Below are 18,827 nucleotides of genomic sequence, written 5' to 3'. Positions count from 1 at the left end.
TAAAGGGCTTTGCAGGGATATTTCCCTCATTCTGGGCTACCCACTTTTACTTTTGCTGTGCGGTTGCAATATTTGCAAAACCTTAGACTCCTCCAGAAGCCCGTGGGACAGTATGTCGAGGCTGAAGATCATGCACTGTGTGTTATAGATGCTAAGAAATATATGCTGCAGCCTGAATGTAAAGCATAGGATTATCAAGATGGTATACTGCCATCTGCTGTCCGGAGCCCAACCAGCAACTGCTGATATTTGTACCCCCACATGTTACGAGGCAATGTCTCTCCAAACTCATTGCCAAATTGTGACCTTCTTCTTTGAAAAAATGACTGAACATGACTAATGCCTGAAAACTCCATCAAATGCAGAACAGTCAGATGATACAAGATGATCATTTAAGGTTATACAGGTAATCAGTGGTGTTAAGTAACTAAGTACATTTACTCATTACTGTACTTAAGTCCAATTTTGAGTTATTTGTTACTTTACTTGAGTATTTCCATTTCATGATACTTTGTACTCAGGTAAATGTTGTACTTTTACTCCACTACATTTAGTAAGTTAAGTTACTTTGCAGATTAGTGAGAAACAATATGATCAACACTTAAATTAGATTTGAGTTACATCTATATCAAATTCTCATTCAACCCAGCAGTAAATAAAGGGATTCAAATGGGTTCCACCTTTACAAGCTTTATAAACATATGAATACATCAGTAACTATAATTAAAACATATATATATATATATATGATTGCGAAACGGGCCAGTCTCAATAATAAGTACTTCTAGAAATGTAAGTACATTTAGATGCCAATACTTTTATACTTGTTGTACATGTACAGGACTTTTACCTATAGCAGAGTATTCCTACACTTTGGTTCTACTATTATTTAAGTACAAGATTAGACTTCTTGAACCTCTGCAGGTAACTACGAAAAACCTTCATAATTAACTTTTACAGAATATCGATTCATATGTTTAGCAAAACATTTAAAATAAAAACATTACATTAAATACCAGTCACAGATAACATAGTATCTTTCTGTGATTCAAATTAAATAGCCTTTATAGGGTGCATGTTTACCTTCCAGTTGAATAGGAAATATGCGAAATAATAAAGTTAACATTCAAAATATTCTCTGTAACATATGAGATATAAGGTTGCAACAACAACAATTACAGCAGAAATGTAAAGGATCAGCTTGCACTCTCTCATACTGCTCACATCCGTTTAGCTGCATCAACCGCTAATCGTTGTTTTCCTCATCGCAAACCGGAGATACTAATTCCCATTGGTCAGTATGCACAACTCTGTCAGACATCCCAGTGGCTCTCTGAGCTTTGACAAGCGATGAGAAAAACAACGACAGTCGATGAGAAGCATCATATTACGTCCAGTGCGACCTCTACTGTTCTGCTCTGAGCCTGGGAAATGTAGTTTAAATTCGGTGTTTCAACGTAGATATAGCCACATGATGAACAACAGCTCCCATAATTCCGCAGTGGAAGTGAAGCTGTCATGCTTGTGTTTTGCTTTGGTTTTTTTGTTATTGTTTCGGGTTATTGGAGCAACTGAGCCTGAAGAGGAAAGTGCGTGTGTACCGCTCATGTTTTTGTTGTTTTTTCTTCCACATTGTGACTCCTGTATCTGATAGAGAGACGGTTCGTCTAGACTGTTTACAGAGACGCGAGGGCGAAGGTAAGCAGGATAACCGGCCGAGACGGTGGAGGGATAATGTGCGCAGATGTCTTTGTAGTTAACAAAGCCTGTTATTGTCTTGCCTGACGTGCATGCACAGCCCACTAACTAATGATACATCGATAATAAGCGAGTAGGCCTCCATGTTCAGATCCACCTTTAGCTGCTTTCTTGACATGTTTGTCTTCCTATGTTTGCATCGACGTGCACGGACACTGTTTTCACTACATGTGTTGCTACTGTTGGGCCTCAAGCCTCGTGCCGTGTAATGTGAACCCTTCGAAAGCTAGTGTATATTTTTGTCACCGATTCATGTTTTTTGAAGACATCTGCAAAACGTTTTTTTAAAATAATAAAACAATATAAGTTGTTTTCCTTATTGCAAAGTTTAGGAAGATGCATTATAAAAATAGAAACTGTACACCTCTATAGTTATTTTTGGCTTATACAACACAACACAGCTTAAGTACTTTAAAGCCTCCACACCAAAGTGCTGTACAGAGAAACAATTAAATGAATAAAATACAAAAATCTAACAGCTCAGTTCCCAAACCATACAAATAAGTGAAAAACGAAATTAACAAGAATACAAATTGATGTAACACGAGAGAGAAATATAAAGTATGGGAAAGGTACAGTTAATCTACAGCTGCAGCATATGTACACTTTAGGCCCAAACAGTGCCTTTAGAATCCCCTCTCAAATTGTATTTCTTTGCAATTGTTGTCACCTGAATGTCTGTCAGGATGACCGGGCGCATGCAATAGTTACTCACACTCAACATATGGTGGATTGAACACCCCACACAATGCTAAATGAATAAATAATGCCTTCCCTGAGCCACAAGTGGTTTAATGGTTAACTGCAGGCAGGAATTCCTCAAAAGTGCATTTGCCAGTGAAATTTGAGACCTATACAAGCTGAAGGTTCTCGACACCTTGTCCTTCATGCTTACACGTACACGGTGTACAATAGCAAATGATGTTGACAATGACTGAAATAGCCCTTGTGACAAACATGTAATGTCATGTTGCTCAACAGCAGTGCTGTCACTGAGGTTACGTTCTGGTGTTCTCTCCTCAAGTTGGCACAAATTAAGGATATCCACTTACACTAAATAAACGTTCACAGACTATAGGCTCTGTCTTGTTTGTCTTCCTAACAACATTGAACATTGTGGGTTTTTTCCTGCATGTGCAAAATAGCCTGCCTTCCTTTAGTGTTGCCATGGAAAACACTTGGCAGGTCGAGTTCAGAAACGTGGGCTGCAGTTACTTCCCTCAGAGCAGAGTCGATTGCCACTACACACTGAGCTCACAGCACAACTGGGCCAGCAATGACTGGATAGGACTCTTCAAGGTACAGTTATCCTAAAGACTGTCAGAAAAATAATGTGGATGAAGAGTATTTAATGGCAAATAACATTGTGCATATTTTGTTCCTCAGGTGGGATGGCTGTCAGTGAAGGACTACCACACCTTTGTTTGGGCACTGGCCCCGGCTGACTATCAAGAGGGCATGGATGTCAACTGCTGTGTGCAGTTCCAGGGTACTCATGCCCTTTTTTTCTAATTGTATTTTATTTCCCATAGTTAGCCAGAATCTATACTGGTACGGTGCTTAGATCCGCATATAAAACCTTCACTAGGAGATTGATGTTTCTGTAAATTGAATTTCTCTCCAAGACACAAAAGGCTAGCTTCTACTCTAAGGAGTGGAAGAAAATGTTATTTGTACCTTAAAAGAGTGTTTCCACTGAACTTATCCTAAATAGAAGACAAATATCCCTCAGCTTGGACTCTAACATGGGACTAGGCTGTATCATGGTTACAATACTGAGTTATTATGAGGATAACAATGCCTCTGTCGAAGCCTGCTCTAACTACTACTAAATACTGAAGAAAACTCTTTGTACCGTTTATCAAAGGCAGCTGATAAGCCCATTCAGCGAGGGCCAGATGTACAGCGGGTGCAGCATTGACAGCACTTTCACTAAGTTAAGCGTACTGCCAAGAGCAGAGGGAGAAAAGTATAAATAAACTTCAGATGTTTCCTTATCATCAGCATTGTGACCTAAGCCGGTGCTGTAAGATATAATACAGCTCATAAACTTTGCTGTATGTCATTCTTCCTTTTCTGTTTTCCATCAGGCCCTTTTACTGTACACATTTTGTAAAATGGCAAAGTGTATATCATTCTAAACATGAAGCCTGTGTTAGATAAGGATACTATTATCTTAGCTTTATGGCCTGGAGGAAGTCAAGCTGTGGCTGGCTCCTTACATTATGCAAATAAATATTCGTGCTTCACAGAGCAAAATTAAAAATAGCATAATTTTTTTTCTGATACAAAAACAGACAACAAATGACGAGGCAACTTAAGTAAAAGCAAGTTAAAAAGATATTGGTTTTATCTTGCTTTACAGAGCAAGATAAAAAGAGCACTATCAACAAAGTAGTGCAGAAATAGACAAGAATAATAAATAAAAAACTGAAATATTTGTGCTTCACAAAGAATAATTAAAAACAGCACAGAATAAACAGTAAAGAAACAAGAATAGAAAATATTAAATCAAATATAAAATTACATGTTAAAAAATAAAGTAAAGTCACTGTAAATACATGGTACAAGCTATAACAAATAATATTAAACAAATTCTTGAAAACAAATGACAAGGCACCTTAAGTAAAATCCAGTTAAAAAAGATATTGGTCTTAATGTCTTAGCAAAACTAAAGTGAATCAAGAAAGAAGTTATTTAGTAGCCTCATCAAAGCTGGTAAACCTAAGGCCTACTTTCTGAGAGAAACAGGAAGCATTAATTAAAAGAATGTTTACGTTCTTTCTTAATTAACGATTATCTTCCACATTCCAAATGTTTTGATCAACCTTAAAGAAATAGCTAAACCTTGTTGTCGTTTAATGAAGAATCGGCTAGTTGTAAGATAGAGCTAGACAAACACCTTGTTTTATTGTAGGCCACTCCTCAGATCACCTGTCCAGAGACTTGTTTTACTAACTTTATGAAATATTAAACTTTATATTCTCATCTAAATTAACAGACAGAATAAGCTCTCATCTGACGAAATGTTAGTACTTTGATGACAACACTTGAAACAGCCCTCAAACGGGACAGATTAATTTACCTGCATAGGAAACGCTATCTGCGTTCATTAAGTATAATAAAAGAAAATGGAAACTTACTCAAGGCAAGGTAGACTACTTGAAGATATATCAGGATGGACAAAGTATTTTCCAAGTCGGTGATCAATAACAAACCATCGGTTCATTCTGAAAGAGCCCGCTAAAGTGTTTGCGAGCGTTGTGAACTTGTGAATCAAATGTTTTGCTCTACGCCAATTATTTTGGCGCTCACCTGGTCTAATTGACGGAATGCTGCCGCTCGTGGTGGGAAGCTGTATTGCAGCAATCCGCTCATGAATCAATGCAGCGATACAATACCTTTTTTTTCTTTTTAAATCAATTTTTAAATTGCATTAGTAAATGATTTTTTTATGCATTTACATTTAAAATCTAAACCCTTTAAATCATGTTATACTATTTTTCATAAAGACTGTTATTATAAAGGAGATTTGCTCTCCCAAAATAAGAGGGAGTTAAATTATCTAGCCATCTAAAATGCATTAAGCCTCCTATAAATATCATAATGGTAAAAAAAAAAAACACTGAAAACTGAAACTTAACATCTCATGTCTCATCTTTTTACCACCACTTCTTAGCCTCCTACCTACCCAAGACCAGCTCCCAAGATTATGAGTTTGTATACATCGACGCAAAGGGGGAAGTTTGCTCCCGCAGCTCCACATTTAGTTTCTGCGCTCCAAAGCCCCTTGAGGATCTGGTGACCTTTGAGGAGGAGCCCCATGGTGAGGAAGGAGGCACAGGCATGCTGCTGGTAGTGCCCAGGGCTGAACTGCTGCAGGTGAGCATAACAATCATAGAATATATTTACAAAATAAGGTAGCAAAGTATTTTTGTTTTGCTAAATTAATGAGTGATGATAAAACAAATATGCCGGAACATTTAATTTTTAATTTCCCATCCGCTTCCTTCTGTCTCTCGTCAGAGTCGACTGCAGGAATGTTTGCGAGAGCGCGCTGAACTGCTGCAGGCGCAGGAAGCAGAAAACAAGCACAGGGAGAAAGAGGTGGAAGATTACAAGAGGGCCAGGGAGGCCTGGGACAGACGACGCAGAGGGCTGGAGAGTGAAACCGCCAGGCTGAAGGACGAGCTGAAGCAGAGTCAAGGGATGCTAGAGGAGATGGAGACGGAGCACAACGTATGTATAGAGCTAGGCAAATGACGAGGGAAAGATAATTTGCTTATGACCGATTCGCTTTTGGACATTTCCATATTTTTCTTCTGTATCTGTGCCTTTATTCTCAGATGCAAAGCATGTCTTTGCTCAAACAATGTCATGTCTTTTTTAATGTCAAGTACTAATGTAATTTAATAAAAGGCCTGGGCTGTTATATTAAAATATTAAATTTAATATATTTTTATATGGGTTGCCTAGTGTATGTCATAATAAAATACAATTCCTCATAAAAATTAAAAATGCCTCCGGTCTGTTAGGAGAAGCTGGCTTTTGGAGAATCACTAGCCCAGGAGAAAAGTGCTTTATTGGATGCGAGGGAGGCGAGCAAAGTGAGAATCAAAGAGCTGGAGGAGGATTTGAAAACCCTGACACAGAGAGCCGTGGAAAGAGAGACAGAGTTGGAAAGGTATGACGTTTTTTTTTCCGCTTTGTCGCTTCTACATTAAGTTTTATGTGGGTTTCATGAGTACTTTTGATCATCAGTAACCAACTCTATGTGTGCAGGATGAAGGAAAGAGTAAAGAGGGCAGGAGCTCAGAAAAATGAAGAGGATAGTGAGAAAAAGAGCCTGCAGGTAATTTCAATGCAGATGAATATTGCTGTACATCATAATAAAAGCGGTGTCTTATTTGTTCTTTCTTAAACATCGCACTCTCTTTCCCCATCTGTGTCATGTTTTTCCTATAAGACCAAGCTTGAACAGACAGAAGGTGAACTCCGAAGTCTGTCGAAGGAGTTTCAGGTGCTGAGGACTTCGCTGGCTCAGAGAGACACGAGTGTTCTGCAGCTCCAAAACAGCATCACCACCCTCACCCAGAAACTCACCACTGCACACAGGAAAGAGGTTGGAAATGAGGGTTGACAATAATATACGGTTTGATCATTAAAACTGGAATCGGCAAATTTGTATGCGAGGGGCATTAAATGTCTTTGTGTTCACAAGACAAGAATAATGCTTCACTGATGTTCAAAATACATGTTGTCCTTTTTTAATACATCACCTCCTTTAAGCACCGGCAAACCAAATGTATCTTAACACATGGGCTCAATTACCTATTATACCTCAACATATACATGGGTGTATTTCCTAATTAACACACATAGCTTTAAATAATAATGAAAGCACATCCTAAAGTTTTACCAGACATACTTGAAGAACTACTTTGGCTTTTTCATATTCTGTATTAGTTATAACCCCAACTGGCATTATTTGGGAAATCATCTTCAGATATGTAGCCAACATGCTTTCTTTTCCCGTTATTTCCAGGCAGAGAACGAGGCCACACTGAAGGAGATGTGGAGCCTGCGGGAGCGTCTGAACATGAGCGAGCGTGCTGCAGAGGGCTTAAAGAGTGATCTAAATGCCATGGTGGCCCAGAGGGATCATGGGCAGGCGGAATTGCATCAGGCTCGTCTGCAGGCTGCACAGCTCACACTTCAGCTTGCTGATTCCAGTCTGGCCATGAGAGAGGGAAGAGCCCGCTGGACCCAGGAGAGGCAGCATCTCCAGCGCATTGCAGAGGTACATATAGCTGCTAGAACTAAAGTGCAGACTTTAAATCATTTGTGATAGGGTAGAGTTAAAGTTTGAATACAACTTCAATAGCAATGTTTTAACACAAAATATGATGTATTTAAGATCTAAATGTTCCTGCAGTGACTTTTTAACCTTATCTATACTTAAGCCACTGAGGGATGGGAACGGGAGAACTTAGTTCGGACGCGTGTTCCAGACAATAAAACAATGTCCATACGAGTGTATATCCTTGATTATCCTTTATTTTGTGTTCCATATATTCACCATATTGATTGTATCCATATTGCCTTTCTGTTACCATTCAGATTAACAATATGCCTGCCAGTCACGCTCTGATACATACAGGTTAACAGAGCTCATATCGACACGGCTTCTGCCGACATGGTCAAAAACAGTTTGCTTCTGTCCCACACACCTGAATCGCATCACCCAGTGATTACATATATACACACTCACAAGTGAATGCTCTATCTTGTGTTCAATGTTGGAACTGTATGATACATTCAACGTGCAGATAAAGTAAAACAAACAAAATATAGATTATGGCTCCAACAGTTCCTTAGCTCATACATGTTCCAGTGAACCAATGAAGAATGTTATATACTGAGAAAGTGTATGTGTGCTCATCCCTGACAGAAGAACCACGAGAGTCTGGAGAAATACAATGCTGAGATGCAGAAGATGGGGGAGAGGCTGCAGGACGAGAGGATGGAGAGAGTGAAGCTGGAGGTCGAGCTTGGCAGGGAAAAGGATTGCAACCGGGTGGGAAGACCACTCAGAACTTACTGCACTCAGGGTTCCTTGTAATATCTGGAGGGAATGGCTGTAGGGGTTCCTGTACACTTTGGCACTTGTGACTTTTAGGACTGTGTTTTATTTTGTCTGTGTGTGAATGTCCTTTTTGTCTGTCACTTTATTTTGTATTGCTGCTGTTTCTTAACCATGTTTCTCTTTTTAACCTGTGTCTCAATAGATTACTTGTATAAATAAAGGTTATATAGCTAATATTTAAAACACTTTTATTTTGTGTTTGCAATAAACACAACGACATTTACCATGAATCCGTAAGATATTCTTATATAGTTAATTTCTAAGTACAGAAAACGTAAGGTGTGTGTGTGTGTGTGTGTGTGTGTGTGTGTGTGTGTGTGTGTGTGTGTGTGTGTGTGTGTGTGTGTGTGTGTGTGTACTTTGTTTGCTACGCAGTTGTATTTTGTAGAAGAGTATTTGTTTTTTCTGACCCTGTCCTGTGTTATCTGGCCTTGCAGGTTCAGCTGGGGGAAACCCGCAGGGAGCTCCAGGAGCTGAAGGCCAGCCTGAGGGTCGCCCAGAAAGAGAAGGAGCAGACACTTGCAGAGAAACAGGTCAGAATTCACTTTAATTAAACATAGGGGACAACTTAAAGCTAAAGCCTACCGAATATGTGTCCAAAAAGGAGAAGCTATACTGTTTTAAAAACACGTGCCTTTATAGTGTCACAGTTACTAACTATATGTGTGCTGTTCATTATCAGCTGACAAGGTCTCAAGGCCAATAAATGGCTATGGTATGGTATAGATTAACAAATAAAGTGTAACAGTTTTATCCTAATCAGCCCATAACTGTAGTACTTCAGTCATTATTAGCTTTAAAGTTAAGTTACAATTTGTACCTCTCTCCAGCTTGAGTGCATCTATAAATACGTTTTTTTTCCCTAAATGCTCGTTATTATTAATGTATTCATATCCTAAAGCTTACCGATGTAACAGATATATGCAAGTATAGGGGTTGTGAATGTCCCAGGTGTTGGGAATCTTCGGTCTGTTGTTGTCTTCTTGGTTGTTATTGTGCAATATAAATGGTTTATAGCGTAATATAAATCAGTGGATTTCAGAGCAGTCAGTGCTGCCGCTGTTAAAGTGCCTGCAGAGTTTTTGTTGGATAACCACATTCACAATAGCCCGCTACTGGCAGAGTAGATAGTCAATGTTTTTAAAATCAGTGTCCAGCTTAATTTTAACATCCGCCACATGGGAGCGAAGCGGCCAATCTGTGGCACATGATAAATCAAACTAATGTTTAAATGTTTATTGAACGGAGATAATGATATTTATATAATAACAAGTGTTGCGGCTGTGCATTTGTTACCATTTTATGTGGATTTGGCTGGAAGAAGTGGAACATCATGAGGGTTACGAGGGTGATGGCTGCTGAAGCCACGATGAAAGTCCTGCCCGGGCGTGTGATATGATGGCTGTGTTTTCCACTACAGGAGTTGATGGAGTACATCTGTCAGCTGGAGCAGAAGATGGGAACAATGGTCAGAGCCAAGTGGAGTGCTGCCCCGATTGCCTCTACAGGTGAATGGAGCCACACATTAATCTACTGTATGCCCTGTAGATAAAACTGTAAACCATCATATAACAGCAGCGCTAAATAATCCTCCGAACAGCCTCTGTAGTGGGGGGCGACAGGAGCAGTGCTTTGAGGAAAACTGAACACTTTTTCTTTGTCAATTCCTCTATCTGGCAGGGCGGCCTGGCAGTGCATTATCCGACTCTGAGGACGAGAACCCAGAGGCTCTGCAGCCCCTCCGCCCAGCAAGACCTCTGGGTCACTACAGGTTGTGTGAGCAGAGCCAGTCAAACTTCCTGCTCCTTGCCCCCCCTCCTTCCTCCCCAAGGGAGGCGGAGAGTTGTGCAGTGGTCATCAACCAGCCAGCCCCGCTCTCCTCACCACACCAGGCTGACGCTGACACTTTGCCGCACAGCTCTGATTCGGTGAGACACGCTATTCGAGCCATTCAGCGTCAACATAGTGTAATTGCATGCGATACTGAAAATGAGGTATGTCTTCATGCTGATAGGCGTGCACACCAGTTAATAATGGGCAGTGAATCGTTTGATACAGACATTATCTCCTCAGAGCAATTAGGCCGCTAGTGTGCCAGGAATTAGACCGTAATATCTGGTGTGTGTGTGTGTGTGTGTGTGTGTGTGTGTGTGTGTGTGTGTGTGTGTGTGTGTGTGTGTGTGTGTGTGTGTATTGCTCTCTGGTGTAAAGGAGGAGGAAGCTGATACACTTCAGTGCGGAAGGCTCAGCTCTGAAGAGGAAAGAGCACTTTTGCTGCCAGAGCACACTGCCACTGTTATCAGGTAAAACACACACACACACACACACACACACACACACACACACACACACACACACACACACACACACACACACACACACACACAGGGAGCATTACCAATTGGTATATATACTGTAGGTATTGCTATTAAAAGCTTTAGGGAGAAAGTTATTTTCGCCTGTGCTTAATATAAATGATTTAGTACAGTACAGTTTTAAGGTAATTGTGCTTTACTATTACTATTAGAGGGGAGGACATTGGCTGAAGCTTCCACTTAGCGTGTTAAAGATTGTCAAGTGGTGTTAATCAATCCCTATTCACTTGTGACCCTTTTACAAACAAGCAGTGTTTTGCTGAGTTCTTTAGTATTTTTTTAAATGTCTATAGTTGTCTCTGAGCCTTTACTAGTAATGGAATATCTGTGTCTTGTTTAATTGGTGTTAAAATCTAAATGTAGGTTTTAGGTGCTTCCACCAGAGCTACTTATAACACTGTGACACATGCAAGAATCAAATGTTACTAGAAATGTTAAAGCTTCTACAAACACAAAGGTATATTTAGATGGGCACATTCATATGAGACTAGTTTTAGATAAACAGGTTGTACTGTAGGTAATGCACATCCCAAAAACTTTAAAGGTGCTATGTTAAAAAAATCTAACTATGGCAGGAATCAGACAAAATATGAAGCTTCCAGAAATTTTTATTTGACATACATTTGATCAAACAGACCAAGATCTCAGTTAGATAATAAAATATCACAATAAAAATAGCTAGCTCATAATACAGTACGCATATCTTTTTACCTAATAAATAAACTTGCCTTCCCTTGAAATATATTCTAGGATTTAGGTTAGATTAATGCAAGGTAAGGGAGAACACAATTCAGCACAGCTGAAGATTTGATGTTCAAAGATGGGGCTCTGCATTAATGCCTGCATGTTAAGGACATTTTCTTTAAAGGCCAAACAAGACAACACATTTCTTCCTGTCATACTGGCTGGTCTTAAACTCTAGCAATGCATCATATTTTATGAGCTCATGACTTGATTTGTGTGTACAACCTTACTCTGCAGAGCAATTAGTGAACACAGCAGCCAGATAACTGCAGTCTGGCAAAAAGTATCATATTTCTTTCTTAAATGCAGAGAAGTAAAAGCCCGAAGTATTTCAAAGAGAAAGGAATTAAGTAATTGTACTCGTGCATAGCACCTGAGTGCAGAGTTTCCACTTCAGGTCTCAAAGAGAAATGGTTTCAGGCGCACACAGTGAATTCAAAGCTTACTAATGCACCCAGACACATGTGACCAATTATTTATGGGGACATGGTGAGTATGGCTGGAAGATGGAAGTTTTGAATATGTGGTCGTAAAAGAAGTTGAGTCAGGGTTAGGCGGGGGGGACTGTGTGAGACAGAGCTGTGGTGTGGGAGGGGCGAGATGGGAGGACAAGGGGACAGATAAGTTGACAGCAAGCTGTAGGAATGATTTACCTGAGGGTTGTACTGCAGTCACGGGCCAATTTTCAGCATCATTAAAGCTCTCTCTCTCCCATTCTCCCGCTCCTTCAGTCTAACCTCCTTTTTCAACCAGAACGTGTGTTTTCTTTCACTTTTTCACACACGCACACTCTGCTTTGTCTCATCCTGCAGTGATCTGGCCGACACCTCGCTATGGTAACCAGTGGACACTAAGCCAAGGCAGGCGATCAAAAAGAGAAAAAGGGTTTTTATTTGAGTTAATGTGGTTCCACATTACTTCCACTAACAAGCACATATACAGCTCACTCACTACACACACAAAATGTTAATATGCAATTATTGTATCTGCAGTGAACCTTGATTTCCCCCTCTTAGACTGTTGTGTTATCGCCCTTGCTGTTAGTTGTTAGGAATGACATAATGCTCGTGGTGGCAGGTCAACACCGTGTTTATGACGGACATAAGGCTGGTGCACAGTATGAAACGGCGTGCTTTTGGGCTCAGGCGTTTGAGAGTTTGCAGTCTGTAGCAGAATGATTTCTGTTGAATCATTGCTATGTTGAGGGCTTTACGATGGATGTTATGTCGTTTTTATGACTTTTGTGATTAGGAGTCATGACAGGCACTGTAATTATGATGTTTTGTGTCGGCCCGGCCCCTCTTGAAATCATGGCAAAACTCTCTTCCAGCATTAAATTCTCCACAGCAGCTTGGAACGCTATTCACGGCAGCATAAAGTTATGATACAGCATCGTGCTAGAATTATATTGCAGTAATGTAGGTTCATGGCATCATATTTCTCCTCCATTTACCCAGAAGTAAGATTTGATATGCACTTTCTTGTACGCAGTAGAAGTTGATTGTTTTCATGCAGATGCAGTAAAGGAGATATATTGATGCAGACTCGTGTCGGGTGGAGATGCATTTGAAATAGAAAGCCTATTGAACAGATTGTGCTTAAAGTCTATTAAATAGATGCCAGATGCAACTTTCTACTTCAGTACCTTTATTTCACCATTATTATGATATTAATGCTCATAAGCTCTTTACCATTTATCAGCTGCTGTTTTTACTTTGTAATGATCTTGGATTCCGTAATTATTTAAATTAAATCCTAATTTACTAGCTGGCCGTTTAGATATTTAGTGTTTGTAACGGTTTGTATTGTACAGAAATCTTGCATTCATGCAGTTCTAAATTTGTGCCTAGAATAATTTTAAAAATAATCAAAGAAAAAAAGCTTTATAGATCCCGACATCATGACATGGTGTTGGTATATTTCCCCTAGCCCTATGGCAATATACTGCCTAATAAAAATCGCTGCCTACCTTTTAATCAATACTGTATGCATTTTTCATGATTTTTCTATTTATAATTAACTTGGGCTATGCTGCAATGAAACTATGCAGGTTTAGTTTGACAAAGTCTTTCACGCAACTCTGTGCAATGTGTGAAAAAGTTTTCCATGCTTGGCTAAAAATATTTGCTAGACACTTTGATGCTTGATGATTTCATCAGCTAAATTTGCACCCTATTTTTACTATAGAAGAGTTTTTAGATGAAAAGTAGATTTACGGATACTTTATATGTCAGTTGTGTGTCCTTTCATCATTATCTTAATCATTACCATTGTGTGTTGTGTTTACGTATATTTTATTTACACATTCTATTCTTACATTCTGCTTTTAAAAACGTACTTTGACTATAAAGATTTGAGTTATATTGTTTTGAGATATTGGTGCTAATGAAAGGGAATGAAACCAGCATGTTGAGTTTAAAGTGGAGGAAATTAATTGATTGATTAAACAGGATTATGAAAGTACTCGAAAGGAGTTAATGTCTGTCCAACCTCTCACTTACCTTGTGTCACTGCTTACTCTGATGTTGCAGTACACGTTGATTCTCCTTGTAAAGAAGTGGGAATGTTTTAAGGAGCCTGGTATTCTTTCCCAGAAGATAGCACACTACACTACATGTATCCTCCATAGTCCTTGTTTGTGGTTTTAATCTGACTTTATGTCTTAGGGAAGTTATTCTTTTGTCATCCCACTGAGAGTTTAAGGGACGAGTGCTCTTCATCGGGACACGTCTCCGGTTGCAATAAAGCTCCAGTGGTTATGGTTTGTTTTGAAGTTTTGTGTGTGAAGGTTATCCCACATGTACATCGCTGTGTATTTTCTTATCAGTCATGTACCGGGGTTTGGGTGGGGTTACGTATAATAAAGAGGTTTATGTATCCATTATCGTGTCTAATGTGTCTTTTTCTGGCCAAAGATCATAGCAATATTTTGATCCTCACATGACATTTCACTGGTAATTAACTATGCCATTTCTTTTCACACAGCTATATAACCTATATTCCCCTTTGGCTCATTGCCTGTTTCAGATACATTTCTCATTCTGGATTTTCTCTCCATTCACCTTTGGCTCTCCCTCACTCTCCCCTCAGGCAAGAGCTCCTCATCATCTTCATCCTTGTGCGTGAACACTCCTCCGGCGGTTCTCCCGCTCCCTCCACCACACTCCCTCCATCTTAAGTCTGGGGTGACGATAGCTAATTATAAAATCAATGATGCCGGGCTGCCTAGTTTACAGCCTCCTCTAAAACCTTAACTGGGAAATCACTGTGGGATTGATGACTCCCTCACTCTTTATCTCTTTTAATTAGAAATGTAAAAGATATGAAGACCCAGAGGCCAGAACACATCTCCGAGTTTTTATGACCCGGACACCCGCCTTCCACAGCTCTCGCTTCCCTTCCCCAATTCACTCCTTCCTCTACCTGGCCTTGTTTATTCCCTCCTCCTCCTCCTCCCTTCTGTCCCACCCTCCATTCACACTCTTGTCACAGATACCTTTACCCGTTTCTTCATCACGTTCTCCATTACCCTTCCTTTAAGATCGCCCGCCTCCCTTTCTGTTCGCACATTGAAAGGTGTTATAACTTATGGTCTTTGCACTTGAAAACGTTTGTCACCTTCCCTTCACCTCTTCTTTCTTCCCTTGACTGATTCCCAAGCCTCCCAATCGATTTGCTCCATATGTAACAAATGAGGAAGATGTCCTTTTTGTCCGTTCTGACTAGGAGACAAATAATGTGCTGTGACCCCGCTTCCAACTCCATGCATCCTGCACATGACACGTACGCCTGTCTCGTATATAGCTTTAGGTCCACGTAGAAAGACCCCACAGGTTTTTTTTTTATCACATCAAACCCAGGGCACATGCACCTCCACTCTCTGCTTTTATCACACCCTGAGCCCAGGCCCCCCCCCCTAACTGCTGCCAGGAGCACTTGGGTTCAGTGAGCTTTATCCTCCCGATCACTCTCTGAGGAGCGAACCTCTCCTGCTCCATTATCTCTCCTGCGTGTTGACAAAGGTACCGCTGCAGTTTGCTTATGTAAGCAAACTCAGCAGATGTGCTCTCTCTATGTTTAAATATTCAAATTAAACTATTTGGTATGCCACACTCATGACCTACTTCATAGATTCTTTACTATTTTATTTGAATAATTGATGTCCTGAGGCTACAAGTATATTACATGAGAGATTTTTACCCTTTTATTTATTCATTCAACAGTTATACCTTCTTTTCCAGAGGCCTTTCATTACACATTTTCATTTTTTTTTTAAGTTCTAGGGAATAAGACTTCCTTACTCGTGTAATTGGTTAATCCAGCATCATTGATGTGGAAGGGTGAGTATATAGAAATCTGGCCTGGCTCCTTTAAATTCCCCCAAGCACACCCAAGCCCTCCCTTGGGTTCCCATGGCAACACCGTCCAGGAGCTCAGTATATGGGGCCATTTGATTGTTCCTTGTAAAATAGTGTATAATGTATGGACCTTATTTTAATTCCAGTCTGCCGTTATTGATCTGTCTTTAATGATAGTTAATTAAAGCAATCATATAATTGATAGATTCTCATCTCTGTTTATCACCCTCCTCTGATTCTCTCTCTATTCATAAAATCAAGGTGAAGTGAAGTATCCCACACTGATTTGTGTGAAAAAAAAAGAAAAGCTGTTCAGTATCAGTGGCCTTTTACAGAGAGGGTTCCTGTTCCTTATCAGGATGTCAGGAGAGCTGCTCTTATCAGTGACAGTGATGCACTTGCGGTAATAAATGTTGGGACAAACGTATAACTCTAGATTTTTTGTGACATTTATAAGGAATCTGAAATATGTGTAGGGTTTTTGCTTATTTTATTAATGTGCTTCTTTTAAATGAGTTAGCTTTGAGTTGAGTTACCAAACCCAATTCAGTTTTGGATCTCTTTTCTATGAGATCTAATATGAGTCCAATAAATATTGCGGCCATGTTTGACCATGAACATGTAAGTGTTTATCTGCATCACTTTCATTTTCCTTAGCAGAAGTTCAATATAGACATGACTAATATATTGGGTTTATCTAACGATTTTTCTAAATATCAATTCATCTGCCAGCTATCTTTTTGATTAATGGTTTAGTCTATGAAACATAAAGAATTGTGGAAACTCATTTGCACAGTAGGAGACTATCTTCAAATCTCTTATCTAAAAGTCCAAAAACAATATTAGCTTTACAATAAGATGGAAAGAAAACATCATCATTTCTCAATGAAATTTTTTTTTTAATTGACTACTTGTGTACTATTTTTCATTCCTTTTCATGTTTCTTTAAATGAGATACAATAATTATGTATGATCTTTTTGTTTTCATTTGTTGTGTCGTATAAGGATTTTCTGATTAGTCCACCTTTTCTCAGTTCTATAAATAAATCAAAACAGAATGATTTACATAGAAATTGAAAAACTATAGGTTCTTTACCTCCTACAGTTTACCACCCAACTGCAGAGTGAACAGACCTTTATCTGATGTCCTTGTTCAGCAGCAGGCTGTAATTTATTGCCCTCTGCACCCACAGCCCCCCGTGACCCATCAGGCCCTGCTTTCATCCTGCATGCAGGCTGAACACTGCTGCATGCAGAGCTTCCTGCAGTCATGGTACAAGAGCTCCCTCTACTGATACATCTGGTACTGCATGGTAATACTCACTCAAAGCTACTAATTTACTGTGATTGCATTCATATTTGTTCCCTTGCATGAGTGACAATTCTGGTGTCATTCTGATGCAACATATATTATTTTAATGCATGAAAATAGACTACACTTTACTTACAACCAACAATAAAACATGATGATTAAAGTTGCATAATCTGGGTGCTTCAATGTGCGGAGGCGTGCATCAGAAAACTCTATGTGTGTTTATGAGCTATGAAATATTATATATGCATTATAATGCACTTTGATTAACCTCAAAATGCACTATACATAGGTCTTAATAGACAATGTTACCAATATTTCTGCAGAGAAATTTAATTAACAAAGTCCAGTAATCTCGCAAAAGTAGTTTATTGTGCCTCTTACTGTTTATATGGCTTTTCTTTGTATGACAAGAGTTGACATAAACAGAGGGTAGACAACACCTTGGCCATGTTGAAAAACAAAAAACATGAAACAACATAATCTCAATGTTCTGCCTGAATTACCATCATTGACATCATGACAGGTTAGCAGAGAGAGAGAGAGCGAGAGAGAGAGAGAGAGAGAGAGAGAGAGAGAGAGAGAGCGAGAGAGAACAGCACCATGCTGAAGACATTCACACAATGACTCACAACTTGTTAAAGCATTCACACGCACGCACGCACGCACGCAGACATACACACACACACACACACACACACACACACACTGAGGAGACCTGCACATGTTCAGAAAATGGGACCTCTCACCGCTACAGAAAGAATGTTCATATTGCTTCAAAGAGAGACAGAAAAAACCCTCTGCGCTGTAAAGCAGCCAAGCTCCCACAGCTGATCGCCTACTGAGACATTTTGGCAATAAAGAAAGGATAAATGAGAACTCGTAATCCTCCATAGCTTCTTTAAAAAGAGTTGACGATATACACAAGAAGACAAGAGGATATAATGGCTTTTGGGATGAGAAGGCAGTTTGTTTGCATGGAAGCCAGCGCGAGCACAGGCGGGGCAGTGATGATGACCATGATGATTCGTCCCCCTCTGGGAGAGTCACGCTGGCATCCATGCTGTTTCTCAGACTTGTCACCTTCTATGTACACGCAGAGGGGTTGAGCTGATCAAAACAGAGTCAAGAATACACACATAAATATTGCCTTTTTCTAGCTTGCTGAAAGCAGCTAGGGTTTGGTCCTTACTGAAAAGCCCTGAGTCTGATTCCAAAATGTCTTCCATAAAGATTCCTGCTTTTTTTGTCTTGCATATGTTTTTGATCGTTGTGTTGATGCATGATGTTGCTACTGGATGTTTTTTTCTCCGTGCTGTAAGTGTGCATTCTTCTATTGACATCATCGGGGAGTGCTCTAAGTTTGATTGTATTCTGTGTGTTGATGTTGTCATCAGTTTGGACATGCTAATGGAAATATTGTAAGCTCACAGACAGTTCACTCTCAGTGGACAGGATGTGCCTTTCATTGAATTGAGGCTCACAAAAGTGCTACATATACGGTCTAATGTAAACCTCTGATGATGCCAGGTCAGCGCATCTGCTACAGCTGAGGGTAGAGCCAACGGAGTGTGTGTGTGTGTGTGTGTGTGTGTGTGTGTGTGTGTGTGTGTGTGTGTGTGTGTGTGTGTGTG

At 39.8% G+C, this 18,827-nt stretch overlaps 1 protein-coding gene across 2 annotated transcripts; it reads left to right on the top strand.

Annotated features, from left to right (window-relative positions):
* Nucleotides 1–1,537: 1,537 nt before the first annotated feature.
* Nucleotides 1,538–14,407, top strand: calcoco1a (calcium binding and coiled-coil domain 1a). 2 transcript variants are annotated; one of them, XM_010784467.1, is made up of 15 exons: nt 1,538–1,698; nt 2,904–3,057; nt 3,145–3,247; nt 5,438–5,640; nt 5,785–5,997; nt 6,294–6,442; nt 6,541–6,610; nt 6,725–6,880; nt 7,304–7,558; nt 8,210–8,335; nt 8,842–8,937; nt 9,825–9,912; nt 10,085–10,398; nt 10,616–10,707; nt 12,336–14,407. In XM_010784467.1, the coding sequence occupies exons 2-15, from the start codon at nt 2,926–2,928 to the stop codon at nt 12,361–12,363; spliced, it is 2,025 nt and encodes a 674-aa protein (XP_010782769.1). In that variant the 5' UTR covers nt 1,538–1,698; nt 2,904–2,925; the 3' UTR covers nt 12,364–14,407. The 2 variants fall into 2 exon arrangements, with proteins under 2 accessions (XP_010782769.1, XP_010782770.1); XM_010784468.1 differs by having other exon boundaries at nt 1,539–1,698; nt 10,085–10,332.
* Nucleotides 14,408–18,827: the final 4,420 nt, after the last annotated feature.

The sequence above is a fragment of the Notothenia coriiceps genome, unplaced genomic scaffold, assembly GCF_000735185.1.
Source record: "Notothenia coriiceps isolate Sejong01 unplaced genomic scaffold, NC01 NC01_scaffold00026421, whole genome shotgun sequence".
Lineage (NCBI taxonomy): Eukaryota > Metazoa > Chordata > Actinopteri > Perciformes > Nototheniidae > Notothenia > Notothenia coriiceps.
Note: the sequence above shows the minus strand (reverse complement) of the source record. Positions and strands in the feature narration are given on the sequence as shown.

Coding starts and splice junctions, on each gene's coding strand:
- calcoco1a (XM_010784467.1), top strand. CDS start 2,926: ATGGAAAACACTTGGCAGGTCGAGTTCAGAAACGTGGGCTGCAGTTAC. Junction 3,248..5,437: donor CTGCTGTGTGCAGTTCCAGG/GTACTCATGCCC, acceptor ACCACTTCTTAG/CCTCCTACCTACCCAAGACC. Junction 9,913..10,084: donor TGCCCCGATTGCCTCTACAG/GTGAATGGAGCC, acceptor TCTATCTGGCAG/GGCGGCCTGGCAGTGCATTA.